General features: G+C 38.0%; 1 protein-coding gene across 1 annotated transcript; it reads left to right on the top strand.

Annotated features, from left to right (window-relative positions):
- The first annotated feature begins 244 nt into the window (after positions 1-244).
- On the top strand, positions 245-27,242 carry RUFY2 (RUN and FYVE domain containing 2). The gene is made up of 18 exons (XM_082486725.1): positions 245-275; positions 2,976-3,149; positions 3,631-3,748; positions 5,316-5,417; positions 6,549-6,672; positions 8,821-8,882; positions 9,504-9,569; positions 11,318-11,387; positions 12,588-12,689; positions 13,467-13,583; positions 14,291-14,458; positions 15,941-16,038; positions 19,987-20,106; positions 21,899-22,028; positions 22,612-22,706; positions 23,735-23,783; positions 24,753-24,830; positions 25,640-27,242. The coding sequence occupies exons 1-18, from the start codon at positions 272-274 to the stop codon at positions 25,781-25,783; spliced, it is 1,821 nt and encodes a 606-aa protein (XP_082342851.1). The 5' UTR covers positions 245-271; the 3' UTR covers positions 25,784-27,242.
- The last annotated feature ends 95 nt before the right edge of the window (positions 27,243-27,337 follow it).

The raw sequence follows: 27,337 nt of genomic DNA, 5'->3' as shown, positions 1-27,337 counted from the left end.
CGTGATATGCGTTGCTGGGATTCTTTAAACAAAATAAAATAAGGAAGCGTTATGCCAGACAGGTGCGATCGGAGGCTGACGGTTGGGGCTCTTCGATGTTTAAATAGGCTTTCCTGCCACGCTGGAGGGGCGGCGGGGCCGGAGTGGGTCCTCCCGCCGCCGGGGGCGCCGTGGGTCGCGGGCGGCGGGGCCGTCCCCACGCAGCGGCGGGGCGGGCGGAGCCGCGGGGCCCGCAAGGAGCGGCCGAGGCGGCTGCTCCTCCTCTCCAGCCATGGGTGAGCGGCGGCGGCCGCGGAGCCGGGGCTTGGTGGGGAGAGCGGGGGGTCCGGGGACGTCGGAGGGGGAGAGAAGGGGACCGGTGGTGGCGGCGGCGGCCGCCCCGGAGCCCCTCCGCCGCGGGTAACGGCGGCGGCCGCGCCGGCAGCAAAATGTCCGCTGGGGCTGGGGTCCGGTGCGGGGCTCGGGGCCGGTGCGGAAATGCTCTCCCTCCCTCCCTTCCTCCCTCCCTCCCTCCGTCCTTCCTTCCCGCGGCTGGGAGGTGCCGCCAGCGGTGCTGGAAAGGGGGTGTCGTGCCGGGGGAGCGTGCCTTGGGGATGCTGGGGGGGGGGGGAGGTGTTGGTGGCCAGCAGGCTGTACTGGAGGAAAAGGCTTGTTTTCTGCTGGCTGTCGGGTGATATGGGGACACCTTGTTCCGCCAGTAGCCGTGGCGGCTGCACCCTTGGTGGTTTTTGGTGGTTTTTGGTGTTTTTGTTTGTTTGTTTGTTTGTTTTTGCAGTAGGGGTTTGGCAGCTTATCCAGACTGGGAGGGGAATATTGCCTCTTGCTAGTCAGACTCCGACGAGGCTGGTGTCATCAAGGCCACCTGCAAATAGTGCCTTCAAGGGCTGCGAGAAGAGCCCTTCATAGCTCATTTCGCCCACATGTGTACAATCTACCCCGTACAGTCCCTGAGCTGCAGTTACTAGAGAAAGCACCATGTGAATTTCTCAATCTTGAGGGTCTTTTTAAGAAGCAGGTGAAGAAAAATAGCTATATGCAGGTAGATCACACTATAAAACAGACCTGATATGCTTTTCTGCATCGGAAAGACCAGGCAAGAGGGCTGACAATGGAAAGGACAGTAGAGGTGGAATTCTGTATGTGGAAGGATCAGCTCCAAAAGTGAAAATGAGGTCACCTGAAAAAGGAATTTGTAAGATGCCTTTGGGGAAATAGACTTGAATACCTAGCGAGGGAGAGCTATCCACCTGAGGTCTGAATTGGACAAGGCTTTTTTTCTACCATAACATTGGTAAATTTCTACAATTTCTACAATAACGTTGGTAAATAAAAAAGCAGGAAGCCTGACATGAGCTTTACAAACAAAAAGGCTCCTGTTGTTGCAAGCCTCCAGCTCTTCGAGGCTGGTGCTGCTCTCGGAAGGGTTGGTTCAGTCCCCAGTGGCAAACTGGTGAGCTGTGACTGCGAACTGGGTAAATTTTTGCCAGAGCACTGTTGCTGATTGTCTGCTAGTGTTTTCTGTTAAGTACGGGTAAATTGAGAGACTATAAAAGTAGTTTTTAAGGTTATCTCAGGTACATCATTTTGGTCTTTTTTTTTTTTTTTTTTTTTCCTGGAAAACTGAAATGGGTTATATTGCACGGTAATAGGGTAATTTTGATATTTCACAGGCGAAATTAGGAAGTAATTTTCTAAGTTTCTAATATCTAAATACCTAAAGCTGTGGTATGCAAGAAGTGAGACAAGTAATTTCATTGCTGTTTGAGGAACCGAGAACGTGTCCATCTGTTAGAATAATGTGGGTTTTTTTTTTTGTTTTAATGTATACAGCTCTCTATGATTTCTGATGTGCAAAGAGATGAGGCTGTATACTCATACTCAAATTTGCAGAGGAAGGGGCTCATTTTTTCTCGCACATCTGTGTAGATATTTTGACGTGTGTGTCTCGTGGTCTTAAAAGAGATGATCTGTGTTCGTAATTTTTTTTTTACTTCATTTGTTAGATTTAATTGCAGAAAACAGTAAATCATCAACTTTTTTTGCTTCTTTCCAAGTTATTTTGATCATGGTGAATGAACAGAGGGTTGTTTTGTCTCTGTTTCAGTTTGGCAAAACAGAGGGTGGCCTGAATGTTTGAACTGCTTCATTACAAATGAAAATAAACTAAGAATCTCCTGAGCGCTCCGGTTTCAGTAGCAGGAGCTCTAAGAAGAGGAATTGTCCATTCTGTCAGACTAAGATGATTTTTAAAAGCTATGGGGTTTTTACTGACCAGATTTAATCCCTAAATGTGTTTTTTGTAGTGTATGTTTTGTTACACTTACCAAAAACATTTTTAAGTTAAGGGAAAACCTGTAGTTCTTAAACTTTCCTGTGTAGAAAATATTTTTTAGCTATGTGAGGTTTCAGGATGTAGTATGTAATATTTTCCTGAAAGTGCTCCAGGTTTACCGTCTGAGACTATGTACAGCCTAAGAAGGAAAACGTGTTTGTATCACTGTGAAATTAAGACTCTGGCAGAAAGGGATTATATATAAGAAGTATGATGTCTGTTTCTGTAGGTAGACTATAATACACCAAACAGATACTTACGTTATTAATAGGAGTGCTGCTTTGATGTTGTGCTAAGGGCACTCATTGCTGAGCTTCTGAGCGCAGCATTGCTGTGTTAATTTGCAGTTACTGACTGCTTCCGAGATGTACTGGCACAATACAGTACCTGAGAACTGACATTTCTGGCCTCATTTTTTCATTGACCTATTAAACCAGTGTAAGATCTGCAAGGGTGTTTTGTTTGTTGGAGTGGCTGCTTTTCTATAACATGGTGGTTTATAGCACTTAGTAAATTATTCCTTTGAGTTTATCTGGATTAAGATAAATTTTTCTTTGAACGAGGTGGCCATGAACGAATTTATTATTTTGCATCTGTTCTAAAACTAGAACCATAACTTTTCCTTTTTTCTTTATTCTCTTAGCTGTAAAGGACCCTACAGCTGTAGAAAGAGCGAATTTACTGAACATGGCTAAATTGAGTATCAAAGGACTCATTGAATCTGCTTTGAGCTTTGGCCGAACTCTGGATTCTGACTACCCACCTTTGCAGCAGTTCTTTGTTGTCATGGAGCACTGCCTGAAGCACGGCCTTAAAGGTGTGGTAAACCCTCTAGCTGCATATATCTTATCCCAAATATGCCACTTTTCTTCCTTTCTTTCTTGAATGAGATAAGATCACAGTGGTTATGTTGCCTTAAGAAGTGCAGAAAATATGTAAATTGTCACCTTTTATAATTAATAGTGTTGTTATTAATACTTCACAAGATATATTTCCACATTTACCAACTTTTTCTTTTGTATACCATTTGTTTTAAGTGGCCCAGGGATTACCACAACTGCTTCTAATTTTAGCTAGTCATCCTTTTTATATTATTTTGTTCTAGCACAGCAGTTTTATGTTTGCAGCAAAGTTAATTCCAAAGATGACTTTGGATAGTGGTGAACTGAGCAGTGCTGCAGTTATCTGTTATCTGGAGGTCTAGGCTCAGCAGTTACCCTTTCGTCATGCCAGCTATTTTGAAGGAAGCTACTCCAGTAATTTAAATTAATTCAGTTACTTAATTTTTCTTTTCCTAGTAAGAAAATCTTTTCTAAGTTACAATAAAACCATCTGGGGCCCTCTGGAACTTGTGGAGAAGTTATATCCAGAAGCTGAGGAAATAGCAGCAAGTGTCAGAGATTTGCCTGGCCTTAAGTAAGTACTATCGGTAAAATATAGCAAGAAAAGAAGAACCCGATTGAGAATCTACAGATGTCTCATGATTTCCTTTGGCATTAATCAAACCTTTGAACAACTAGCACGTGATATTGGGGGAAAGCACAGGTGAATCTTGCTAGCTTCTCATGTCCTGCACAAAACAGCTCAAAAAGTAATATTTTTGTGTTCTTTTCTGATGTTCCTGGGAGAAAAGTTTTCTGAATGGTGGACAAAAATGGTGCAAAAAGGAGCAGGCTGTGTATCAAACAGCCTGCAGTCTAGAACTGCAGCAACCATGTGAGTCTAGTCAGCAAAAGCTGCAAAAACCCAAAAGGTAACATACTGAAGAGGAAAGTATTAGGCGGCTTTTCAGATTCTTGTGTGTAGTATCCGTCTCAAATGTAAATTTATGCTGTGAACTACAATTTCCTCCCGTTCCTCTGCACTCTGCTTTTGTATTTAGCTTTGTAATTGGCCGTACGTTAAATTCCAAGAGGGTTTGCTTACGTTGTGATTGGTGTATGGCAGCATAAGGGTTATAATTTATACCTTTAGACCTTATCTAAAAGCACATAGGTATATAAATTATTATTTACTCTTGTATCAGGCCAGATGAAATAATACCCTTCGCCAGGTGTGTTACACTCTTCCTCTCCTGATACAGCATGCAGGTTTTTGTTTGGTGTTTTTTTTTTTGCGTTTATGTGCTTACCACTTCTAAGTGTGCAAGCACTAGAAAAGGAGGATCTAAGGGTCCAGGTTTAATTTGTTGGATACTAATGTTTGCCAGTCACATGCTTTTTCATCTTTTTTGAATTGTCTTTCTAAGATTCCAATGAATTTGTAAACAAGTATGAGTTAAGGCTAGAATTCGGTACATGTTGTGTAGACCCAGAGAATAGGATTGGGAAGGCAAGTTTGTGTGATGAGTTGTAACAGACATTCGGTTACTTTTCTCACAATTCCTTTGAAGACTTTATAAGCAAATTGCAGAAGGGAGTCTGAATTGTTGCAGACGTTTTACTTCAGCTAGAAACAGGACTTTCAGGATTATCTTTTCAGGCACTGTCAGGTTAAGAAGAAGGTACACAGAGGGAAACAGCATCACTCTTAAATTTTTTTTCCGTGCTGCCAGCCCTGTTCCGTGCGAGGACAAAGCACATTGAAATACAACAGTGTGTAGAAAATGGCATGTTTTCACTCTGAGCAAAACAGATAATTTTGCTGTCAGGCTCTTGTGCTTTCTCTATTCCTGTTCTTTCCAGAGTCTGCTCCCAAGCCCAGCTGAGTTGATGAAAATTTTTCTGATATTATCCCAAAGCTTGGAGTCAAAGCCTAGACGTTATAGCTTCCCAGACTGCATTGCTCAACTAATAGTTTAAAGTACCATTTCCGAAATTCCAATTGCTGTACCAGTAGGCTGATAAGATGCTTAAGACGGTGAATTAAGTGATATATTGTTGATTTCATATAATCATAGAATAGTTTGGGTTGGAAGAGACCTTTAAAGGTCATCTAGTCCAACCCCATTTGGGACTGTTGGTCTTTGTGTCCTTTTTTTCAGAACACCACTGGGCCGTGCCCGTGCCTGGTTACGGTTAGCGTTAATGCAGAAGAAAATGGCCGACTATCTTCGCTGTTTAATCATTCAGAGAGATCTTCTCAGGTAAACAATTAGGTAGATTTTGTTTACAATTTACTTTTAGAGGTTTAATCTCCTGAAAAAAAAATATTATTTTCTATTTGCTACTTTTTAATGTCTCCTTAGTGTAGGAAGGCCTGTGGGCTGATTTTTTCCAGTCTTCAGGGTAAAGGGATGTAACACAACCGCCTCATTGCTTCATAGAGTCTAAAAATTTATTTAAAAAATGCAAGGAGGAGGAAGTAAATGTTGGTATTCTTTTGTTTTGTGAAGTGTTTTTCTTTTAAAAATCTTCTTAGCATTTCAGCCCTTTCTGTTTTCTTCTCTTACCCATTTAATCTCTTGCTTGGCTTCTTTAATTTCAAGCATGTGTTCATTAAAGTCCAGACCTTTTTTCACACAAGGTGGATTTTTTACCATTCTTCTTTTGCATTCTCCAGTCAGTGTTTCTGAACAACATAAGAATTGTCTGACTCAACATGGCCAAACATCCTTCTGTTGCAGTATTCTATTCAAAAGTGGCTAATAGCTAGGGAAGAGGTTGTTGGTTTGTTTGTTTTTTTTTTTTAATAAAGGCAACATAAGTCTTGCCCCCCAGATTTCCCAGCCCTCCACTCCAGCAGCTTGTGGCTTAGATTTCTGGAGCTAAGGCTCGTATCTTTGTAATAACCTCTGAGACAAGGCATGCACTTTCAATTTTTAAATTTTTATGAGGTGAAAGTATGGGCAGACCCAGTTGATCTTGAAGGATGTTGGAGTAACGCAGAAATAAGAGAAACAATTCAGATTTAGATGTCACTTATTACTAATTTATTGCATGTAAATATACTGCATATACCAATAAGATGCAGTATTCAGATTTAGATGTGACTTATTAAGAATTTATTGCATGTAAATATACTGCATATACCAATAAGATGCAGTATTCAGATTTAGATGTGACTTATTAAGAATTTATTGCATGTAAATATACTGCATATACCAATAAGATGCAGTATTCAGATTTAGATGTGACTTATTAAGAATTTATTGCATGTAAATATACTGCATATACCAATAAGATGCAATATTCAGATTTAGATGTGACTTATTAAGAATTTATTGCATGTAAATCTACTGCATATACCAATAAGATGCAATTTTCTTCTTCAACAGTGAATTTTATGAGTATCATGCACTAATGATGGAGGAAGAAGGAGCAGTTATTGTTGGGCTGTTAGTTGGGTTAAATGTGATAGATGCTAACCTGTGTGTGAAGGGAGAAGACCTAGATTCACAAGTAAGTCAGTACGGGTAAAGTAATGTACATGCAATCCATAAGATTTTTATGTACTGTGAATTTTATTACTATGGAGTTGTGACTTATTAGAAATCTTACTAAAGTCTGTTTAGTGCGTGTTTCAGCTCCTGGGTCAGTGGGGGCTGTTGTGTTGCCCTCAGTATCAGGTGGGTCAGACCTTTAGATGGTGATAATTGTCAGAGCGCAAGGGTAAGGTTTTATGCTTCATCATCAAATGGATGCAGTGTTAGCAGTGCAGAGTTCTTTCCATCTTAATTGCATAACTCGTCCTTTTCCTTTGCGGGAAAAGTGTATTTCCACGAACTCTTTATCCCATTCAGTTCTTTTATTGCTGTTCTTGAACATAATAGGAATGTTTCAAGGACCCAAAACAAAAACTTGCTTCACATAGTGTAATAAAAGACCTTATAAGAGGGTGACTGCTTTCAGTTTGCAAAACAAGACTTAGAATTCTTCCTTCTTTGCAACGTCCTTTGACTTTGAACTCTGATCTTTCCTGAGAAAATCTAGACAGATTCTTTTTAAAGGCAGATGAACAAGTATTTATAAATAAACATAGGCTGTGTTCAATCCTAATTGGTTTTGTCCAGCTTCTTTGTGGAAAAAAATCATAATAGTTTAAGTGATTATTTACTGTATTTCAGCATATATTTGATGAAAAAGCAATTTCTATGGCAAAGAATGAATCATAGGGCTAACTTGTCTTCGATTGTTGATTCTAGTTACTATTTAATGTTTTAGGCACTGATATTACATACCAGAAGGCATAATATTGAAAGGACTGTAATTACAGAAAACTTAACAACTTGCACTTCTTAGTATCGAGAATTTTATGTGTGTATTATATATAAATCACAAAATCTGTTGGTAGCTACACATTTGTAACCTAGGTCACTTGGTGGCTTTGCTCTATGAGGGGGACATAAAACTTGATTTGAGAAGGTAGAAGTGGCTGTCCAGATGAGATTTTAGAGTAATTCTGCTTGTGAAGAGTAGTGTAAATAAGGCACCTTCTCAGAGAAGCTGATTGTATTGAGCAGAAAGAGAAACTTCTGGTCACTTCCGGGAGCATAGTTTTGGTACGTTAGAAGAGAATGCTATTCAGTGGTTAAATGTGTGTACGCACACAGGGAGAACTAAAACAAGGTAATTTTTATAGAGGTAACGTTTTACTTTTTTCATAGAGATAGTGTTTTGCTTTAGTAAGCAAAATATGTTTTTTAAAAAGCTTTTGGAGGAGAGACTTTGTAGAAAAGATACAGAAAGAACAAGTAGACAACCATCATAGGAAACTGACGGGAAAGCATTGTACAAAGCAAGGAAATATTAGACTTAGCAAGTTACTTGTATTCAAAAGCCAAAGGAGCTCAAGAAGGAAGCAGTAGATCAGAGAAATCGAAATAGTTTCGTGAAGAGGCTGCTAGAGACCAAAAAGGAAGGGTTTTGGTAAAGCAAATGTGGTTAAATACTTTTTTTAGAGGTTCATGAATAGGGTTGGGAACAGAACTCATGGTACTGTCATTTGTAGTATATATCGTTAAATTACAATTGAATAGAAAAGAAACCAATTAGATTCAGATTTAGAAGGTTTAAAAAAATGAATGCAGTTGACTTGGCACACCTGGGAATCAGCAAGTGTGGAGAGGTAGCATTACTTGGCAAGGAATATTAAAAAGCTAAACACGGAGGAAACATCAGTTTGGGAGCTGTGTTGTGATAGGAAATCGTGTGAAACACTACAGGCAAATTATCATAAGTCTGCTCAATCAGTGGCAGGGCTGAGTAGTATCTGATAATTCCCCAAAGGAAAGTCTTCCTGTAAGGTCTGGGCTAAGCTCAGTCAGAGGTAAGAAGTCACCTTTTCTTTGGGATTTGGTACCTGGCACGTTGTTAATTTTGTTCAAAAGTAACATAATTCTTAACAGATATGCGAGACTACACTTTAAAGAAAAAAGAAATCTTGTTTAAAATGTTACAGTTCAGTTTTTTGAGCTTCTGGCTTAAACTCGACTGATTTTAAAAAAGCTGAAGTAACTGAGGTTTTAGTAATGATGTAGATACAACACCGTGAATATCAACAGCAGTTACTTGTATGATATGAAACTCTGTACATTTGCTTTCCCCTAGGTTGGTGTGATCGATTTCTCTATGTATTTAAAGAGTGATGATGACATTGGGGGTAAGGAAAGGTATGTCCTCACCAAATACCTCAGATTTTGCATGGTAACCAATGATTCCTTGACTGGCGCCCTGTTCTTTGTAGAAATAAGTCAGATTCCCTAAAGATGAAGTTTTCAAATCTCGCAGTGTTGAGAAAAATTGTATGCTGCGTTGTTCTGTATTGCTGGTTAGCTGGACGAATATTTGCACTCTGAAGCAAGGCTCAGCAACATCACCTACTTCCTTTACTTGATGGACAGTATTGGAGGAGTGCAAGGCGGCAGTGAAAAAGAACCTGCTAACCTTTAAGCCCGCAGCTTGGGATTTAGTCAGTATTTCAAAGAACCAGAGTTATGGCAGAGTAAATAAAGATCCTTTTTCCTTTGAGACTATATGTTCGTAAGTTTCATGTGGAAAATTTGTTTGCAGTTAAAGCTTTGGTGTTTTTTTCTCTCACTGTTGTAAGTTATTGACTTCATGATTGTGGGATGAAATTGCTTCCTTTCTTTTTAAAAAGTACAATTAAGATGGACATCTGCATATGATAGATATGTATATTTTCATTGGTTCTGTTTTACCTCAGACCAGGACAAGTACATAATTCACTGCCTCATTTTGTTAAAGCTAATTTTATTATGTGCTTGCTTTAGAAATGTACAGATTGCTGCGATTTTGGACCAAAAGAATTATGTTGAAGAGCTGAACAGACAACTGAAGTAAGTATTACTTTGAAGTATGCAAGTCAGTCCAAGCTTACAGGTAAAACAACTCGAATTCCTTTTGTACCACAGCTTTGCGAGAGGGAACTTGAGAGAAAGGGATGCAAGTTCTTCATGTTAAAGCTGAGGATGTATTGAAGTTTGAAAGGTTATACTCTTCTGGAGAGAGTCAGGAAGTCTCAGTTTTCATGCTTTTGGTTTTCACAGTCAGAACCTTTATTCTTCAAAGAAATTAAAAACAGTAGGTCAAAACTCTTCAAGATCTGTAGGTTTCATAACTTCACAGGAATGAAAAGATGGATCTGGATTTTTAACTGTATTCTATTTAACAGTTTTCAAAAAGCATTAGTGAGTGTTCTGGGTGAATCCGCATGTTTTTGTTTCTTTGCCTTCCATAATATTTTAGATTGTAGCTTTAATGCCTAGGACCAAAGCTGAATAGGCTCATTGCTTCCTGGACAGTATAGGTTGTGGTTCCTGTAAAAACAGTTTTCGGGAAAGCAGCCTTTCCCCCCTACTTCTCTGGATGGAGCAAGCCTAGTCCACCATTCTGTTTGTTGCTGTACAAATAGAGCAACAGTGATTGTAATTCACTGAGGAGTATTGTACCAAATTAAACAGTGCAAGTAGCTAAAAAAGAAAGAAAGAAACAACAAACCCACGAAGAACTGCCTTTGTACAATCTGTAGTATAGCTGATTTTCTTGATCCTTTTCTGAAATGTAGTCCTATTTTTTCATTTTTAATGCTAGTAGTTTAGATCGTTGGTTACTATATGGCTACTGTTGGGGTAAAGATACTCTGATTTGAAACTGTGTCAGTCATTGAGCAGAAACCTTCAACAGGACGCAATAACTGAGTGCGTCAAATACGAGCAAAGTGAAAGCAAGTTAAGGAGGAGAAAAGAACTATCACAATTAAGAACAGTGGTGTTTGTGTGATGATAGCTATTGTTATTCAGATGAGCCTCTATGTATCGAGTATGTTCTTGTACACTGGTTTAATGCATGGAATTACTTGCAAACCAGTGGTTCAACAACTCTCCTATTTCAGGTCAGCTGTTTCCATACGTCCTAGAATGCATTAATCTCTCATAGAAATACATGGAAAATTAAACGGTGTTACAGAATAGAGCATTTTCCCGTGTGTAAAGTGCAGCCAAAAAAAATGTGCTTACAGCAGAAATGGGGAGTCAGGTAGTAGAGAAGGCCTGGATGTAGTCTGATAAAAATAAAAAAACACAGAGTAATAGAATAAAATTCTGATGAGACTTGCAAATGAACTCAAGAAGCATCAAGAAAGAGGTAACCTGAGGTTACATCTCAAAAAATGCAGAGAAGTAAATAATTTTATAAAAGAAATGGATTTTGGGGGAAGAGAACGTGGAGAATGGTTTTCATTATACGGGGGGAGACAAAAAGCCCAAGAAGATTGCGAACTCTCTTTTCAGGGAACTAGTTAAACATTTGGATACACTGTAGTTGGGAGGATAAGGGAAAGGGAGGAATGTAAAGTTACACCCAGCCAGGAGTTTAAATGACAGGGATGACACTGGGAGTTGGAAAGAAGTATATAAACATTTGACAAAGGAGGGTAATTTTCTTATGCTTAGGAAAACCTCAAATAACGGGAGCAGACCTTTTAGCACTTAAACATTGATCGTTGTGCCTCACATTGAAGCTTTTGAGCTTGGTTGAATGAGTTTTGATGTAATTTTGAATAATTTTTTTTCTTTCTGTCTTTCAGTAGCACAGTTAGCAGTCTACATGCAAGAGTTGATTCACTAGAGAAATCGAACACTAAACTGATCGAAGAGGTATTTTTTTTTGTAATGTATAATAGATATTATTTACTCTCAAATGCTAGTTTTATAAATATACTTAAATTATTTTAATCTGAGCAAGGTCTGTATAATATGTTCAGATACCTTTATTTTGGCTTGAAGAAAAGGCACAGTAGCTGCAGGGATTTGAAGTCAGCTTGCCTAGGTAGCATGCAGCATCAGTAAATTGATTCTGTAGAGCATCGCGATTCCCACTATGGTCAAAACCAGAAGAGAAGCCTTTCTTAATGCCAGCTGTCAGTCTGATTTTGTACAGATGAGTAGTCCATAATGGATGACACCAGTTGCTACGAAGAGACAGAAAGTAGTTCAGCAAGCAGTTTTTGTTTTTGTTCTCAGCTTTAGCCAAAGGCTTATTTACCATATGCTTATAAGCAGTTTTTAGACTTATCTAGCTCTGGTTTTGTATTTATGTCCTATATTTTTGGTTATCTTTCATGCTTGACTAGATTCCAATATATTTAGCTTTGTAAGAGAAAGCACTTTTTTTTTTAATCCGAGCTGCTTGAGAAATAGTTAACAAAGTGGAAACTTGAAATGTCTAAACTCAGCTGTTGAAGGGATAGCTAGCTCACTCTGGGTATTCATGTATCCAGATCGAGGGAAAACATTTTTTTATAAGCATTAATTCTCAGAGTATTCTGGTTCCCTTACAAGCCCAGCTCTCCACATATTTTGATCATCTGGCTTATAATTCTGACATTAAGGTATATACTCTGGGGCCCAGCTATAATGTTTTCTTTTTTGTAAATATGTTTTCTTTTCATCTGGGAGAGGTTTTCTTATGTAAATTGCTCCATGTGATACATTAAGATATGCAAAAGAGAACAAAACTGGATATATTTGAATACAAGCAGAAAGAAAAAATTTAGGAGGAAGAAAGGGAATTGAGGGTCTTTAAGTCATAATGAAGCAATGAAAAGAAAGCGCATTCTTTACCAGACATGAAATAATGAAGTATCTTGAGTACGCGTACTGTTCTTCAATGGAAGTGGCTCATTACTAAAACTGGAAGCTTTATGTTTCCTTTAAAAAGAATTCAACCTCTGTACACTGCGAGAATAGGGCAGAGAATGTCATGGTCTTGCATTCATCAAAGCATTTTTTCTTTATTTCAACTCAACAAAAGTCATCACACTGCTTTTCCTTTTTTCTTCCTTTTTTTTTTTTCAGTTAGCGATAGCCAAAAACAATATTATTAAGCTTCAGGAAGAAAACCATCAATTAAGGAGTGAAAATACCCTTATATTAATGAAAACACAGCATCATCTAGAGGTATGTTAGTTTTACTATACTTAAGATAGTAACCTTGTGTGGTTCATTGCTATTTGATTGTTCTTACATTGCAACTTTAAGTAAGCAGTAGCTGGGCCAAATCTAAACCAACTTTTATTAGGGAAGGGGCCTATTAGGTCTGGAAAGCTTTATAATGGCATAAATGTATTGAAATTATGGAACACTAGTTTTTTTTATAACCGTATGCAAATTTTGTAGTGTTTTTCCTTGTATTATTTCTATTTTTCTTCCCTTCTTCCTTTTTTCTTTAAACTGTAAGCTATATCTAAGAACATTTAAGGCAATATTATCTGAAAATCTTGTCAAAGTAATGCGTGTTTTTGTTGGCAAACTGTCTATTCTGACCTGCTTCATTATATGAAATGTCATTTGGTGTAATTGTGTATACAATTGCTGACCTTCCTTTAAGCTGCGATTTGTGGCTCCTTATGTAATTTCCTGTATGTGTTTTACAGTAGAATAAGTAAAAGCACAAGTTAAGCAGGTGTTTAGGTTGCTCAGTACTGAAACAGTTGTGTGTTAGAGTGACTTACTGAAGGAGGACTGTACTGCAGTACAGATGTTTATTTTGCCACGTTTACTCAATTCTCATTATAAAACTGATGGCCACACAGCAGAAACAGCTCTTTCCCTGTTTGTGCTGTGCTTGGAGAACGTGTTTTAAAGCTTTTTTTTTTCCCCTCCACGAGTGTTAAATTTATGCTATTGACTGCTAAACTTGTGATGATGAAAGATAGATTGTCTATATCTTTGTAGGCGACTAAAGTGGATGTTGAAGCAGAACTTCAGACATACAAGCAATCCAGGCAGGGTTTAGATGAAATGTACAATGAAGCACGTAGACAGCTTCGAGAAGAATCACAACTTCGACAAGTAGGTATTCTTTTCTAGAATCACACAGCACTTCTAGAAAACATTATGCTTGAGAAGAATCAGTATATAAATATTTCTAGTTTTGCTTCTGTGGAGTTAGATGCTGCCTTTAATCAACTTTAATTGCCTTTTCTCTGACTGGCTGTAATAAAAAGGGGTTTTTAACAGAACAATCATTACATCAATATTTCTGTAACAATGTTGCTAAAGCATAGTAAAGAAAATACATTTTTTCGGAGAATTTTTTGGGTAAGTCATTATCAATACTGTATGCTCTGTGTGTATGCTAAATCTTACTGGTGAAAATAGGAATCCTTTAGTACTGTTTGTGCAATTAATATTTAGGCAACTCTGTGCTACGCTGGCAGGATAATTTCTCATAATGCGAGTTGTCTTCTCCCAAAGTTGTGTTGTGTTTTGTTGTTTTGTTTTGTTTTGTTTTTAAAAAAGCATCAGTCACTAAGTACATGAGAGTGTAATGTTTATGTAGTGGATAATTTGCAAAGTTAAAGAGGGGCAGAATTTCTGAAGTGGTGAAATCACAGAATCACAGAATTATCAGAGTTGGAAGGGACCTCTAGAGATCATCTAGTCCAACTCCCAAATAGGTAGAGCTGCAGCTCTGTTAGCTTTTGTCTTTTTCAAACAGATAAAATGTTGCATAATTATTTAAAGAGTCTGTATTATATTGTGTTTGTGTTTTATAGGATATGGAGAATGAGTTGGTGGTTCAAGTTAGTATGAAACATGAGATAGAACTTGCCATGAAGTTGCTGGAGAAGGACATCCATGAGAAGCAGGATACCCTCATAGGCCTTCGACAGCAGCTTGATGAAGTTAAAGCAATTAACATGGAAATGTACCAAAAGCTGCAGGTAAAGGAACAATCTGCTGATAAACTGATGAAATTACTTTGGAGTGAGAGAGATGCATTACCATTTTGTTTAGTTAAATATGCCTTTTCCTTGATTTTTTGGTTTCTTTCTGCTTCCTAGGTCGGCTTGTCGTTTTGGAGCATTACTGAGGCAAGCATGATTTCACACAAAGCAATTCTTAAGGCAGTCTCTTAATGTTAATGGGTTTATAGAAGAAAAGAGCGTGAGAATAAGATTGTGGCCGAAGAACTGTGTGGAGTAGAGCGAGTAATAGTATATCTAGTGATAATGACACTTTTTGCCCTGTGTTGTATAAGAAACTCCAGAGAATGTAGGCATGTAGTGAGGAGTTAAAGAGGAGATCTGAACTTTCAAAGTGAGGAAAGGCATTTGGAAAACATGGTTGTATTAAATGGAAAAAGCTAATTACAGGGTGGTTTTTTAAAATTTGTTAACAAATTAAGAAAATCTGTAACGATGCAGTGCTGCTTTGGGAGAAAATGGATGTCGAGGGACCAAACATGCAGTTAACAAATGACCACACACCAGGGAAGTTTAGCAGTGAATTATTTATGCAGAACATGAATTTGATTTGTGGAATAAATTATTTGTGGAATAAATTATCAAAAGCAGCACAAGAAACTAGTCAAATCTGTAGCAGAATGAGGGAATGATATTAGGATGCTACAGAGGGGTAATTGAGATGATGGACCAAGGATGCTGCTTTTCCACCTGCAACTGTGAGGAAACTGGACCACCGGAAGAAAAATAAAAATAGAGCTGGAAAGAAAAATAAGAAGAGAATGTTCTTCAGTATGTTAGGTTCTGTGGGGGTTTGTTTTTCTTTTAAAACTATATTTCTGGGGACTGTGGGTAACACTGATTTCACTTAGTGACATTCCGACCCACTTCCTGGGCACAGTAAAACAATTTAGTCATGCCCAGTCTCTGCTTTTGGGAACCAGTTGATTGTGTTGATCTGTAGAGCAAGGATAATGCTCTACCTTTTATTTAGATCTTCAAGCTGCGGTTGTAACTGCTCTGCAAGCAATCAAAATTGTGAAATATATTAGTAAAATTCTTAGTAAGATTCTTAGGCGCACGTGGTAGTTTGGTGAGAGTTGGAGAACCTTAGGGATTTCCAGGACTAAGCATCTTAGTTCCTTAGTGGTAAGGTTCTGAGGGGCTACTTAAAAAGGTGATCAGTGAATTTAAGTTGACTTGCAAAATGATTAACTAAGGAAAACAAAGTGAAAAATGTATACTTACAAAATAGCATCTACACTCGCAAAGTGCAAAACTACAAATTTGCTGGGCATAAAATTTTAAGTACTGTCAACTACACTTTTGAGATGGAAATGTTTAAAAAGAATAAAAACTGAAGCCATTTTAACATTTTTCCCTTCAGGTGTTGAAGAAAAAAACCTATGAAGTAACAGTGTAATGTATACCTACTTCAGTTTATTCTTTTTTGTAACACAGGTTTCTGAAGATGCTATGAAAGAAAAGAATGACATAATTGGTCGATTAGAGGATAAGACCAATCAAATTAATGCAACTATGAAACAACTAGAACAAAGGTACAGGCCCATCTTTGTTTTTCTTCGTTCATTTCTCCATGCCCTTACATTTTACTGCATTCCTTCACAGTTGACACTGAAATGTAACTTTCAACTAGAAAACTTAAAAAGAACCTTTCTGAAACTTTAACTAGCGCTTTACTGTTTGATTTACACTTATTTTAAATGCAAACTTAATCTTTCATTTTTCTTCCTCCACCATCTTTCTTCTGGTCCTAGGGTTTTGTGCTGATACCAAAAATTGTTCTTTTGCTGTTTCAAAATTCTGATTCATTATTGCCTCTTTTTTTTTTCCTCCCCACCTGAATGAAATGCAATAGAAACCAAAGCATTAATCTTGCTTATACTTAAGCGTGTGCTTAATATAAACATTTAATGCCTTCATGGATCACTGCTGTATTTGCTGAAGCTCTTAAAATTGTCCGTTGCTTTGGAAGTACCATTATTTTCAATTGACATAATGATTTTTTACACTGAAAGGTTGAAAAGTGAAAGACTAAAATTCTAGTACATGAATTTACATTATGGTTAGACTTGCATGTATTACATAATATTAAAATGTGATTCATATGTTTTCATTTAGTGGCCTATATGCAACATTGATCTTTTTAATTGTAAAATATAACATATCCATAAGCCCTGTCATGTTGGTGTTTGACATGTCTTTTTTTTTTTCATTTAAATCTGATTATGAAAAACATGGTTATGTATTAAAAAAAATAGTGACATGAATATTCTTTTATTGACATCCTTTTTTCCTCTTTTTTCTTTTTCTTTTTATCCTTTATCCCAATTTATGTTTTTACTATTTTGCTGCCTTCATCTGTCTTTGATTTTTGTCCACTGCATTCATGAAGTGACAAAGATCTGTTAACTCAAACTAGGACTATTGCAATGTCATTCGTCAAATGTGCCAGCAATGAAGCTCAGCACCAGTATAAACTTGTCAAAGATATATCATTCTGAGAGCTCCTCCAGATCTGTTGTGTTTAAAGAATTAATTAATAAAATACACCTTAAGAATTTTAAAATTACAATTTTAAATATAAAGTGGTATTAGAAATCCTGCACTGTAACTGATCGTAGCTGGGTTCTGTTTTGTTTTCTGAAAGAATATCATCTCCGATCTCACTTTACCCCTCTTAAAAAGAAAAAAAAAAAAAAAAGAAAAAAGTAAATTATTGCACTATTATTAAGCAAATGTAAGCTAGTTTTCTAATGCTATTTAATCACTTCTTAATTGTCAAAGTTTATTTTAAAAGGTTAGCTATCTTTACTTTGACTGTAAGTTTTGATGGCATTTATTTCTAATCTAGTGATTTTTCCTATTTTTTATGGTACTAATAGATTTTAAAAGTAGCCCTTCTGACTAGTATTTCCGTTCTCCCTTGCTTATTTCTTTCACTTTTATGCTGAATTTATCCCAAAAGCATGCTCTTTGTTGGGTTTTTTTAGTTGTAACTAGCACTGTTTTCTAAATCAGCGTGACGGGAGTTTGTGGAAAAGGGGCTTGAATGCCATATAAGAACAATATCTTTAAAAAAAGAGGGTGGTGTCAACATACGTGTTCCGTTTGTACAGTGAAAGAATTGCAGGGTTCGGGGATAAAACAGCTAAAGCACAATTCTATTTTGCTGATGTGACGCTGGATAAAACATTTTCACGAGCCTGGACGTGGATGGGGCTCCAGACAGGGAGGGCAGCGCGCTCTAGCAAATTTTGTAGCTGCGACTCCTGCCTGGAACAGCTGCACCATGATAGCTGCAGTGGAAGCTGTAGTAATAAATAGGATTTTACGTTCAGGGCCCCGATCCTGAACTTGTCTAACTTGTTTGTCAGCTCAGGATCTTGCCTGTCTGTGGCTTTGTCTACACTGTCTCGCAACCCGTGGTTTTGCCCAACCCCTTTCCCCTCCCTCCACCCGTCATTAGGTAGCCTTTACAACTCATATTTCTGCTTTGTGTTGCCACTTGCCTGCGCTGCAGAAATAAAAGGAGTTTTAGCTGCTGACTGCCCTGCTTTTTGCTCTGAAGCGTGGAGGGGAGGTTGGTTGGGAGAAGAATCTTAGGGTCTTTCAGCAGAAGGGGATGTGTTTGCAAAAGGGGAGGCAGGACGCAATGGTACGGAAAGGGATTCTACTGCAGGATTATGTATTACCTTATTCCTTGGTTTGGAATCAGAAAGAGCCTTTAACACGGCTTAGCTACTAAAAAAGAAAAAGAAGTATCTCCCATCCTCAAAGAAAACCCAAACCAGAAACAATTAATAAAACAAGTAGGCCGTAGCAGAAATGGGAGCGTTAACCATCTCACGGTCATCTATGCAAACAAGTATCTGCCTCAGTATCATCTGAATCGCAAATCCTGCTGCGAACTCGGTCCGGTTCAGCATTTGTCTGAATTGCAGCGGTGCAGTTAGCTTTGGTGCTAGCCTAGAGCGTGGAGCTGTAGCCTGGGTTGGCTAGCGGGTTTCTTGGGTAGCTCCCTGGCTTAGCTTGGTTGTGGAAACTACACTGCAGTTTAATTTGTGATTCAGGGAGGGTTTTAACTTCCTTTTGATGTTACTGTCTTGTGTAGCTTCATTCGGCTTCTTTTGCCCAGTGATTTGACCCTGCTTTTTCCCAGCATTCTCCTTCCCATGTGCGTTTTGGCCCTCTGTGCACTACCATTGCAAATGTGACTGGGAACGTTCTTAAAACGACTGGTATAGTTGAATGAGATAGTATGCTCTTTATAAGGTAGTTTAATTTCAGTCTTTTTTCACTTGTTTCCTGGCAGCTTTTGGGAACTCCTGCTGGTGGAACTTCATCAGTAGAAGCACAAATGTAGACATATTGCCGACTTCATTTCTTTTTAGCTGACATTGGGAGTTGTGAGTTACTCTGCATTCAGCTAGCTGCTGGGAGGTGACAAATCAAGCACAAAGGGTATCACAGATTTCTCCCATCATTTACCTGAGAGGCCCTTGGAACAGTATTGTTAAACACAAGGCAGCAGGTGGGGGACACTCAGTGGTATTTTACAGGCTCTTTTACTCTCCTGCCTTACAGGTGTAGCCATGATACAGCACAAGTTCCATTTTAGTACCTTTACTTTTGTTACATTACGTCCATCTTTTCTTGGACTGAAGAGGTGACCAAGCAGAAAGGACCCACAGTGACCTAATGGATTCGCAGGGGAGTGCTAGCTGAAGCAGAAACAAACCCCTGGAATGCAGAAAGGAAAGATTAAATTAAAAAAAAACCAAAACCAAACAATCCCTCGCTTCTTGATTAATGGCTTTAATTTATTTTGCCTATAGTATGGAGCTATTTTAACCAGTGTAAGAATGCATTATTTTTAATACAGATTATTTAAATTAATTTCATAATATGATGTAGTTGAGGTAGTTCTATAAATGTAGTGAGACCTGTCAGGGTGTGTCTTGTTGTATTAGGCTAGTTAAGCTTTTTTGCTGTCTCATTGCAGTGCTCTGTATTCAGCCTTGTGCCTGAATTGTTTTGAGCTGCTTTTGCACAACACATGCTCTGCCTTGTCTTAATGGGGAATTAGTAAAAGCCAAATACTTTTACAGGATTTATTTAAAAAAAAAAAAAAAAAACAGCTTCCAAAAATAACACATGAACATATGCTAAAGGGAAAAAAAAAAGCATTGAAGTGTATGCTTCAATTCCAAAATATGTATCATCATGCTTTGGCATCTGTTATTCACGAGCATAAAATAAAACAGTGATTACTTACAGTGATTGCTCTCTTACTGTATCAAAAACCAGGAGCTAGTTCTCTAGGCATTGTATGGATTTCTCGTTTGAGTTTGTGAGTTTCCCCCAAACTTTGTTTTTATTTAGAAATGTTTCTATTTCCCCATTTTTCTTTTATTTGTCTTCTTCACCCTCTACACCCTAGTTCTAGCTTCAGTTTTACCCAAAGTTGATTTGAATTACACCAGATTGCAGCAAGCAGAGAAGGCTCAAATGGAGGCTGAGGCCGAGGATGAGAAACTTAAACAGGAATATGTGAATAAATCTGAAAGCCTGCAGAAAGAATTCTCCCAGAAGGAGAAACAGCTGTAAGTATATCCTTCCTGTTTGGAAAAATACACAGCAGCGAATATTCTACGTTGCAGTATGGCCTGTGTCTTTGTACAGGCTGGTTGTTGATAAATGGTTTTGAACAGAATGTAAATACTAAAGATCTTCATGTTAGGTACTGGCAAGGTGGAAGAAACCACGTCATTCCAAGAAATTCAAGCTGCCTTTGGGTACCTCTGAAATGGCGTGCAGCTTGAAAGGAGGGGGAAGAACAGCATTGTTTTTTGTCTAAGAGTGCCAGCTTAATTCACGAGGAAATTGTCCTGAGTGGGGGAAAATACATGGTGCAGTAGTAGTAGTAATACACACTTTTTAACAAAAGCCACAAGTATGTAGTAGTTTAAACCTAAACAGACATTGCATAAGAATAGTGTAATTGATCATGCTTATGGATAAGGGAGAAGTGGTTTAACTTACCACTGTGCAGGAAATAAAAAATAAAAATCCACTGGAATCATAAGTATTAAAAAGTAGTATAAAAGCCAGCCCTCTACCCTTTCTCTTGTTAAATGCTCCAGTACTGGTGTAAATAAATACGTAACGTAAAAAAGCTCCCTGTAAGGGCAGGTGTTTTCCCTGTTTGGAAAGATAAGTAAATTATTTAAGGCAGTGCAAATCTGCAGCAAAACAAGGATTGGGGCTTAAAAAATTAGTGATTTCCAATCCGATTATGAGCCCACCCTCTCTTACAACTCTGAATGTTAATAAGCTTGTTTAACTGTCATGACAAATGTTCACTTTACTACCACAGTCATCTTTGCAGATTTTGGCAAAAGAACAGTTCAGACCCCAGCCTTAGAATTCTGCAATTCTGAAACCTCAAGGTCATGTTCACTTCTGATCTTTTCCAGCCAGATGCTGAGGTAGTGTCCCAAACTGTAAGTCTTTCCTTTAAAAATGGTTTTGGTTTTAAAACAGGAAAATTAATGTGGGTACAGGTTTTCCATCAAAAAAACCTTGCATGACTGCTCTCAGATTTTTTCCTCTTTTATTGCCATGGCACAATTTAGATCTCAAAGGTTGAGCAGCGTGCGTCCATCCTTTGGTTTCTCCATAACATTCTAAACACCGACTCTTTCATGAAACTGATAGTGAAATTGCAGCTAGTGTGGATCTTCCATGAGAGTAGCCCTAATTCCTTTAACTGGACTCCAGTTAAACTGACAGAATTTAGATCCTTCTTTATGTTGAACCTCAGTTGTGTAGGAAGCTCAATAAAAACAGTAATTTAAGGTCCCTCCTCCTTTATTTTCAATTCTGTTCAAAATGCCATAAGCCTCAGTCAAAAATAGAAGATTCACATCTAAGGGTGTAATATTAAATAACTTTTATGAGCACCGGAGATATATGCAATCTTGTCTGCATCACCATTGGCAGTATGGTTGGTTGGTTGGTTTTATTTTAGAAACAAGCTATGTAAGGTTAAGGGGGCTTTCCCTTATGCATGTTTTAAAAATACTTTAGAATTTTGTGGTTAATCTTCTCTTGCTCGTTTATTACAAAGGTCAGCTCTTCAAAATGATGCCATATTCTTGGTCCTTTAAATACATTTCTTTTTAAAACCATTTTCTAAGTGGCAATGTTTTGTTTTATTTATTACACCGATGCCTAAAATATTATGATACTGATATGTTATTTCTGTTTTAGAAAATGTGCAAGTTGATCATTTGTTTATTATGATATTGCACCCAGAAATAAACTCATTTTTATTTTTAAAAAATATACTGTTGTGCACAGTGACTGTTTATTTGTTTGTTTTGCATATTCTAGACTTCAGCTGGAAACAGATTTGAAGATAGAAAAAGAGTGGCGGCAAACCTTAGAGGATGATCTTCAAAAGGAAAAGGAAACTGTATCTCATCTGAGAATAGAGACCCAAGAAATAATTAACCTCAAAAAAGTAAATTTTGGAGTAAAACTTGACTAGTAATTTAGAAATTGATTGCAAAATTAATTGTGGATTTAGGTGTGGCATTGTTAAGAATTTCTGCAAGTAGATAAGAAAGATCAGATTTATGCATTCTCACAAATAGATTAAGAAAAAAACATGTTTTTTTACACCCCATTGAGTCCTCAGATCGGAACTTGGTGCTTTGAATATGGAAAAATGGAAATCTGCGTTTTTCTTTCTCAGTTGTATTGAAGACTCTGTCTTCTCATCCTGGGCCAGAAAGCGCTTCAGCTTCTCTCTGGCTTGGTGTACACGGCTATACAGTGGTGTTGATCTCTGCAATCAAATCGTTTTTATTTTCTTCCTGGAGAGGAGTGCAGATGCAAAAATGCTTCATCTCTTGCGGTCTAAGAGTCTTTAATCCTGAGTTGTTGCTGTTTGAGTTGGATTTGGGAATCTTAATAGAGAAAAATATTCACTTGGGTTTGTCAGTAAGATCAGCTTTGCGTAGTAGCAGTTTTCTAGGCTGTAGGCACATACAATTTTGAGAATAATTTTTTTTTTTTATTTTTTTCTTTGTTATGGTTTTAAGGAGTTCCTTAAACTTCAGGAAAAGAACAAGCAACTGAAAAGGATATGTCAAGACCAAGAAGCTGCTCTCCAAGAACTGGCGTCCAAGCTGAGCGAGTAATTTTGTTATTCACAATAATGATTCTTTTTGTGTATAAACTTGAATTAAGAAAAATAATAGGGTGGTGGTCATGTGAATTAGACTGCATATGATAATCTTACCTAGCCAGTTATCAAAAAGAAATATGTCTAGTTAGGTCAAGTCTGTTTGTTTTTATTTTGGCTGGCGGGCCAGCTGTGAACTCCTGGGTGGTTACAGTGGTCTAAACAGAAAATCCTAGTTTAAAAGGGCCTGGGGGAATTAGGAGGAGTTGTTTTGCAATTAAAACAGTTTGCATGTTGTGGCATTCCCAAAGAAGAATCCGAGTAGAAGATAACAGCTCTGGCTCCAGAAGGAGTGTGCTTATCTTTTTGTGAGGATGTGTGCTCATGGATTCCTTCCTTTGAAGAGGGTAGATTCTCTGTAGGACAGTCCCAGACCATTGTTGCTAAGTCTGTAGACGATGTAAGGTGTTGCCTTATCAAAACCCCTTCGGACTATAGTAAGCAGATAAGCTCTGAGCACAGCTCTCATTATTCTTATATGTTGTTAAAGTTTAATTTAATGATCTCTGTCTTCTAAGTAGTTTTGCCTGACTACTGTGGACTTCCATGCCCTGTAGAATAACTTTGTATATACACTGTGACTCAGTCCATTCTGAGCGGGTTGGCACTGGATGGCTGTGGGGAGGCTGGTTTCTCCATAATGACATCGTGTGGTCGTGTTCAAGTCCAGAAATTTAAATTCTGGTTTTGTACCAACGCTCTGTGCTACCTTTCGGTATTTGCACAGAGCTACGCTGGTACAAATTTCTCTTATCCACAGAACCCCAAGCAAATTTAGAGCCATTGGAAGGATTCTGAGCTCTTTGTATAGGGCTTGTCTTTGTATAGTCCTTAGTACAGCAGGGCCTGATACTGATCGCATCTCCTGGATGCTGCTGTAATATAAAAGATGTAACTTAAAGTTCATCTACAACTTTTAAAGTTGTTAGACCTTAACCGACAATATAGAACTTTGAAATAACATTATCTTATTTTTTTAGATCAAAGCTGAAAATAGAAGATATAAAAGAAGCGAACAAAGCATTGCAGGTTAGTAGTATTTGGAGGAAAGTGAAACTTTTTTTTTGACTGTTCCCTTTGAAATATTTTGTAAGCATGAGAGAGAAGACTTCTGTCCAACAGCAGCTGTTCAGAAGAGACATACAATGGTATGACTTACTCCAGTGCAAGAGAACCGCAGACTCCCTGTAGGCTCAGGGGAAAAAGATCCCCAGTTGCTTTTGATTTTTCTTGTTTGACGTCCAGCGATTCATTTTGATACCTTCCTTGCATCACTACACCCTTCTGTATTTTACAAAGTGTGCCTGGGACAGAATATGTAGCCAAGTGATCCTAAATTATGTGCTACTTCTCAGTGATCAATCAATATTTGATCTTCCTAGGAATTAAGTAACTTGTAGCACCAAAGCTGATAAAATATGACCTGTAATGTCAAGAGGTTTGGAACTTTCTTAAGAGTTATGCAGGGAGCACTTGAGAGCAGAGGTTGTGTCTGCACATGTTCGATCACGTGGTATGTCACCCTTGTGTATAATTTCAGGCTAAGTAAAAGTGTGCGAAATGGTTTTGTTGAGCAGATTCCTGGTTTTATTAATTTGTTTAGACAGAAGGAAATTAACAGTTCTTGACACTGTCCTGGTTTTTTTTTTTTTTTCCTTTTGCTTCCCTGCATCATGGGGACTGTTCCTGTGCGATGAGCAGGGAAATAGTCTTCTGCTCTGAGACGTGGATGCCTTCCTGCTTTTCCCAGCTCAGCCATTGACCAGCTTGACTACCTCAAGCACGTTCTCTTTGCACCTATTTCTGCTCTGCCTTGTCTCATAAGGTTTTGCAGTGTTTTGGAGCAGACTTGTGCTGCTTTAGAGTGTCTTTGTGACACCACGCTGGTCTCAGGGCATTAAGCAATTCAGGCAGTAAATGTATTGCGATTGATTTGTCCCCTGGAGCCCAAAGTTTAACTTCGTCAAATGCATATAGTTATGGTAATTTTTCCTGCAGGGCCAGGTTTGGTTGAAGGACAAAGAGGCTACACATTGCAAGTTATGTGAAAAGGAATTTTCTCTTTCCAAAAGGAAGGTAAAACTTTAAGGACATTTGTTCCAACATGTTTACATGAATTATGGGAAAAACAATAATTATCTTAAGAGGTGTGGCGTGAAAAGGTAATGCTCAGATGAATGCACAGTTATTTTTGAGGTGTCTTTCTAGTACTTTGATATGTGCAATGCGGCTGGGCCCTAATTTCAAAAGAAACACTGCCTTTTGGTGAAGTGCCACAAAGAAACATACCTAAAATTATTCAGCCTACTTTGTGGAATCATCATCTCCAGTGCTTGTCGGCTCTGGCACTGTTAAAATTTGACACACGGAAGTCTTTTTATGGCATTTTTTTATACAATAGACAAAGAAATTATGACTTTATTGTCATTTTAAAGTAAAATGTGATGTTAATTTCCATGCTTTATGAATGCATGCAGGAATTTTTATTTTATCTTTTGGTGTTAAATTGCAATTAGCCGCCTGACAGAATCATCCACTTGAATATCATTGCATATATTACATTTTTATATAGCAGAGTGTGTTCTTAATCCAGGGATTGAAAACTGCAAAACATATATATATGGTCCTAGACAGACTGACTATCTATTTATCTAACTGTCTGTCTATCTATCTATCTGTCTACCATGATCTGTCTAGGGTTGCATCATAAATTAGGATTTAGAGGAATTATCTTTTGAAAACTGATTCCATGTTCAGGCCAAAGGGGTGGGAGGAATCACATTTTAGACTGCTCTGTGTATATTGTTTATTGGTATCCAGTTAGCAAGTATATTTCCATTGTAAATGTTTTTGTTTTTTTTTCTCCTTTTTTCCCATTTATTTAGCATCATTGTAGAAACTGTGGTGAGATCTTCTGTAATGCCTGTTCTGACAATGAACTGCCTCTGCCTTCTTCACCAAAGCCTGTTCGGGTCTGTGATTCCTGCCACGCAATACTTATACAGAGGTGCTCTTCTAATGTGCCATAAGATTATTTTACAAGATATTTATTACCTTTTGGTATTTAGCTAATCCTGTTTAAAAAAAACAAAAACCAACAACAAAAAATCCCCAAACAACTAAATAATGTACAGCACTATTTCCAGAATTTTAGGTAAGCAGTCTGGAGTTGCGTTTTCAAGGCATCGTGGAGGAGTTATTTGTCTGCTTCCTCTTGAAACAAACAGAGGAAATGGGACCCAAAGACAGAAAATGCACGTGTTAAAAGTACAGGTGACAATATTAGTCTCACAAATGGTTCGGAAGTCCTTCTGGAGGAAGCGGGGCAGTTTATAGAGGAGACTCAGTGTTAAGATATATTTGATGATTATCTTAGTCATTATGATGATCTGGAAAGATGATACACTTCCCTGCTTTTACAGCCTAGTCTGCAACAAGTCCAACCCAATTCTGCTGCAGAATGTGCCTGTGATATGCTGCTGTGAGGCAAAACTGTGCTATAGCTGGTTTAAAATTATATTTTAAAAAAGTAAACGCAATGAATGCAATGGTCCAGGAAGTTGTTGCCAAATACTGTATTTGTTTACTCCCCCTCAGTTATCAAAAGATTTGGTACATCCAAGAATATTGCACTGACAGCTCTGTTCTTTGTAGTCACGGGTGTAAGGGGAGATGTCAGATGGGTAACAAACAGTGCCTCTGGGCACTGCAGGAAGGAAGGTGCGTTTTGCTGAATGATTTTTTTTTTTTTTTAAATTAACTTGATTTGGCATATCTGTGTTTCAATTAAGAGATGTCCATCACAAAACTTTTGCCTAACGTCTGTAACCTCGAACAAGTATGTTTGCATTATTTTCATGTAAGTCATGCTTTCGAGCTCATACGTGTAGTCACTGTATAGCTCTGGAAGCAGATGAGGATTAAATACTGGGGACCGCGTCCTTTCTGTGTTGGACAGGGAGGTTCTTCCTTATTTTATCATCATTCTCAAACTTCCAGAGTTTGTTCCTAAACTTCATTGTTTTTTCCAGAGCACTTCTGAGGACGTCTAGGTCTGCCCACTCTTCGCACTGATACTCTGTGGTAACTTCTGTTGGAATGTAAATCCGTATTCTTCCCGTAGGCAAATACAAATACACCTGTTGATAAATTGCCCTGGCTTCCACCTCACTGCGCTGGAACCGATCTACCCTCTGCCCTTTAGCTGCTCATGCCAGGGGGTCCAGCCCTGGAATCTCTACGCTCTGGCCAGCAGAACTACTGGCCCAGTAGTTCCTTCCACCCCACCAGGGGCTTGGAATATTCTTACTAACAGGAGAAAGGGAGGCTTTGAAACAGGTCTTTTAATTGTTCTTGCACTTCGTTTAGCTTAGCATTGTTTTTTGAGTATAGGTGTTTAGTTAATATTCTAAAAGCTAATACAGCTGTTCTTTTTAACACCTCGGTGTAGTTGCTTGTGTAGCTTTTGTAAAGAAAAATGTTTTTAAAATTACCTGGTGTAACTTTTTGTAAAATACAAAACAAATACTTGTAAATCTGTAAATAGCTTTTGGAAAAAAAATAAATTTAATTGATCTGCCACT

The sequence above is a fragment of the Vanellus vanellus genome (genome assembly GCF_965231255.1).
Source record: "Vanellus vanellus genome assembly, chromosome: 7".
Taxonomy (NCBI): Eukaryota; Metazoa; Chordata; class Aves; order Charadriiformes; family Charadriidae; genus Vanellus; species Vanellus vanellus.
The sequence above is the reverse complement of the archived record's forward strand: the minus strand, read 5'-3'. Positions and strand labels throughout refer to the sequence as shown.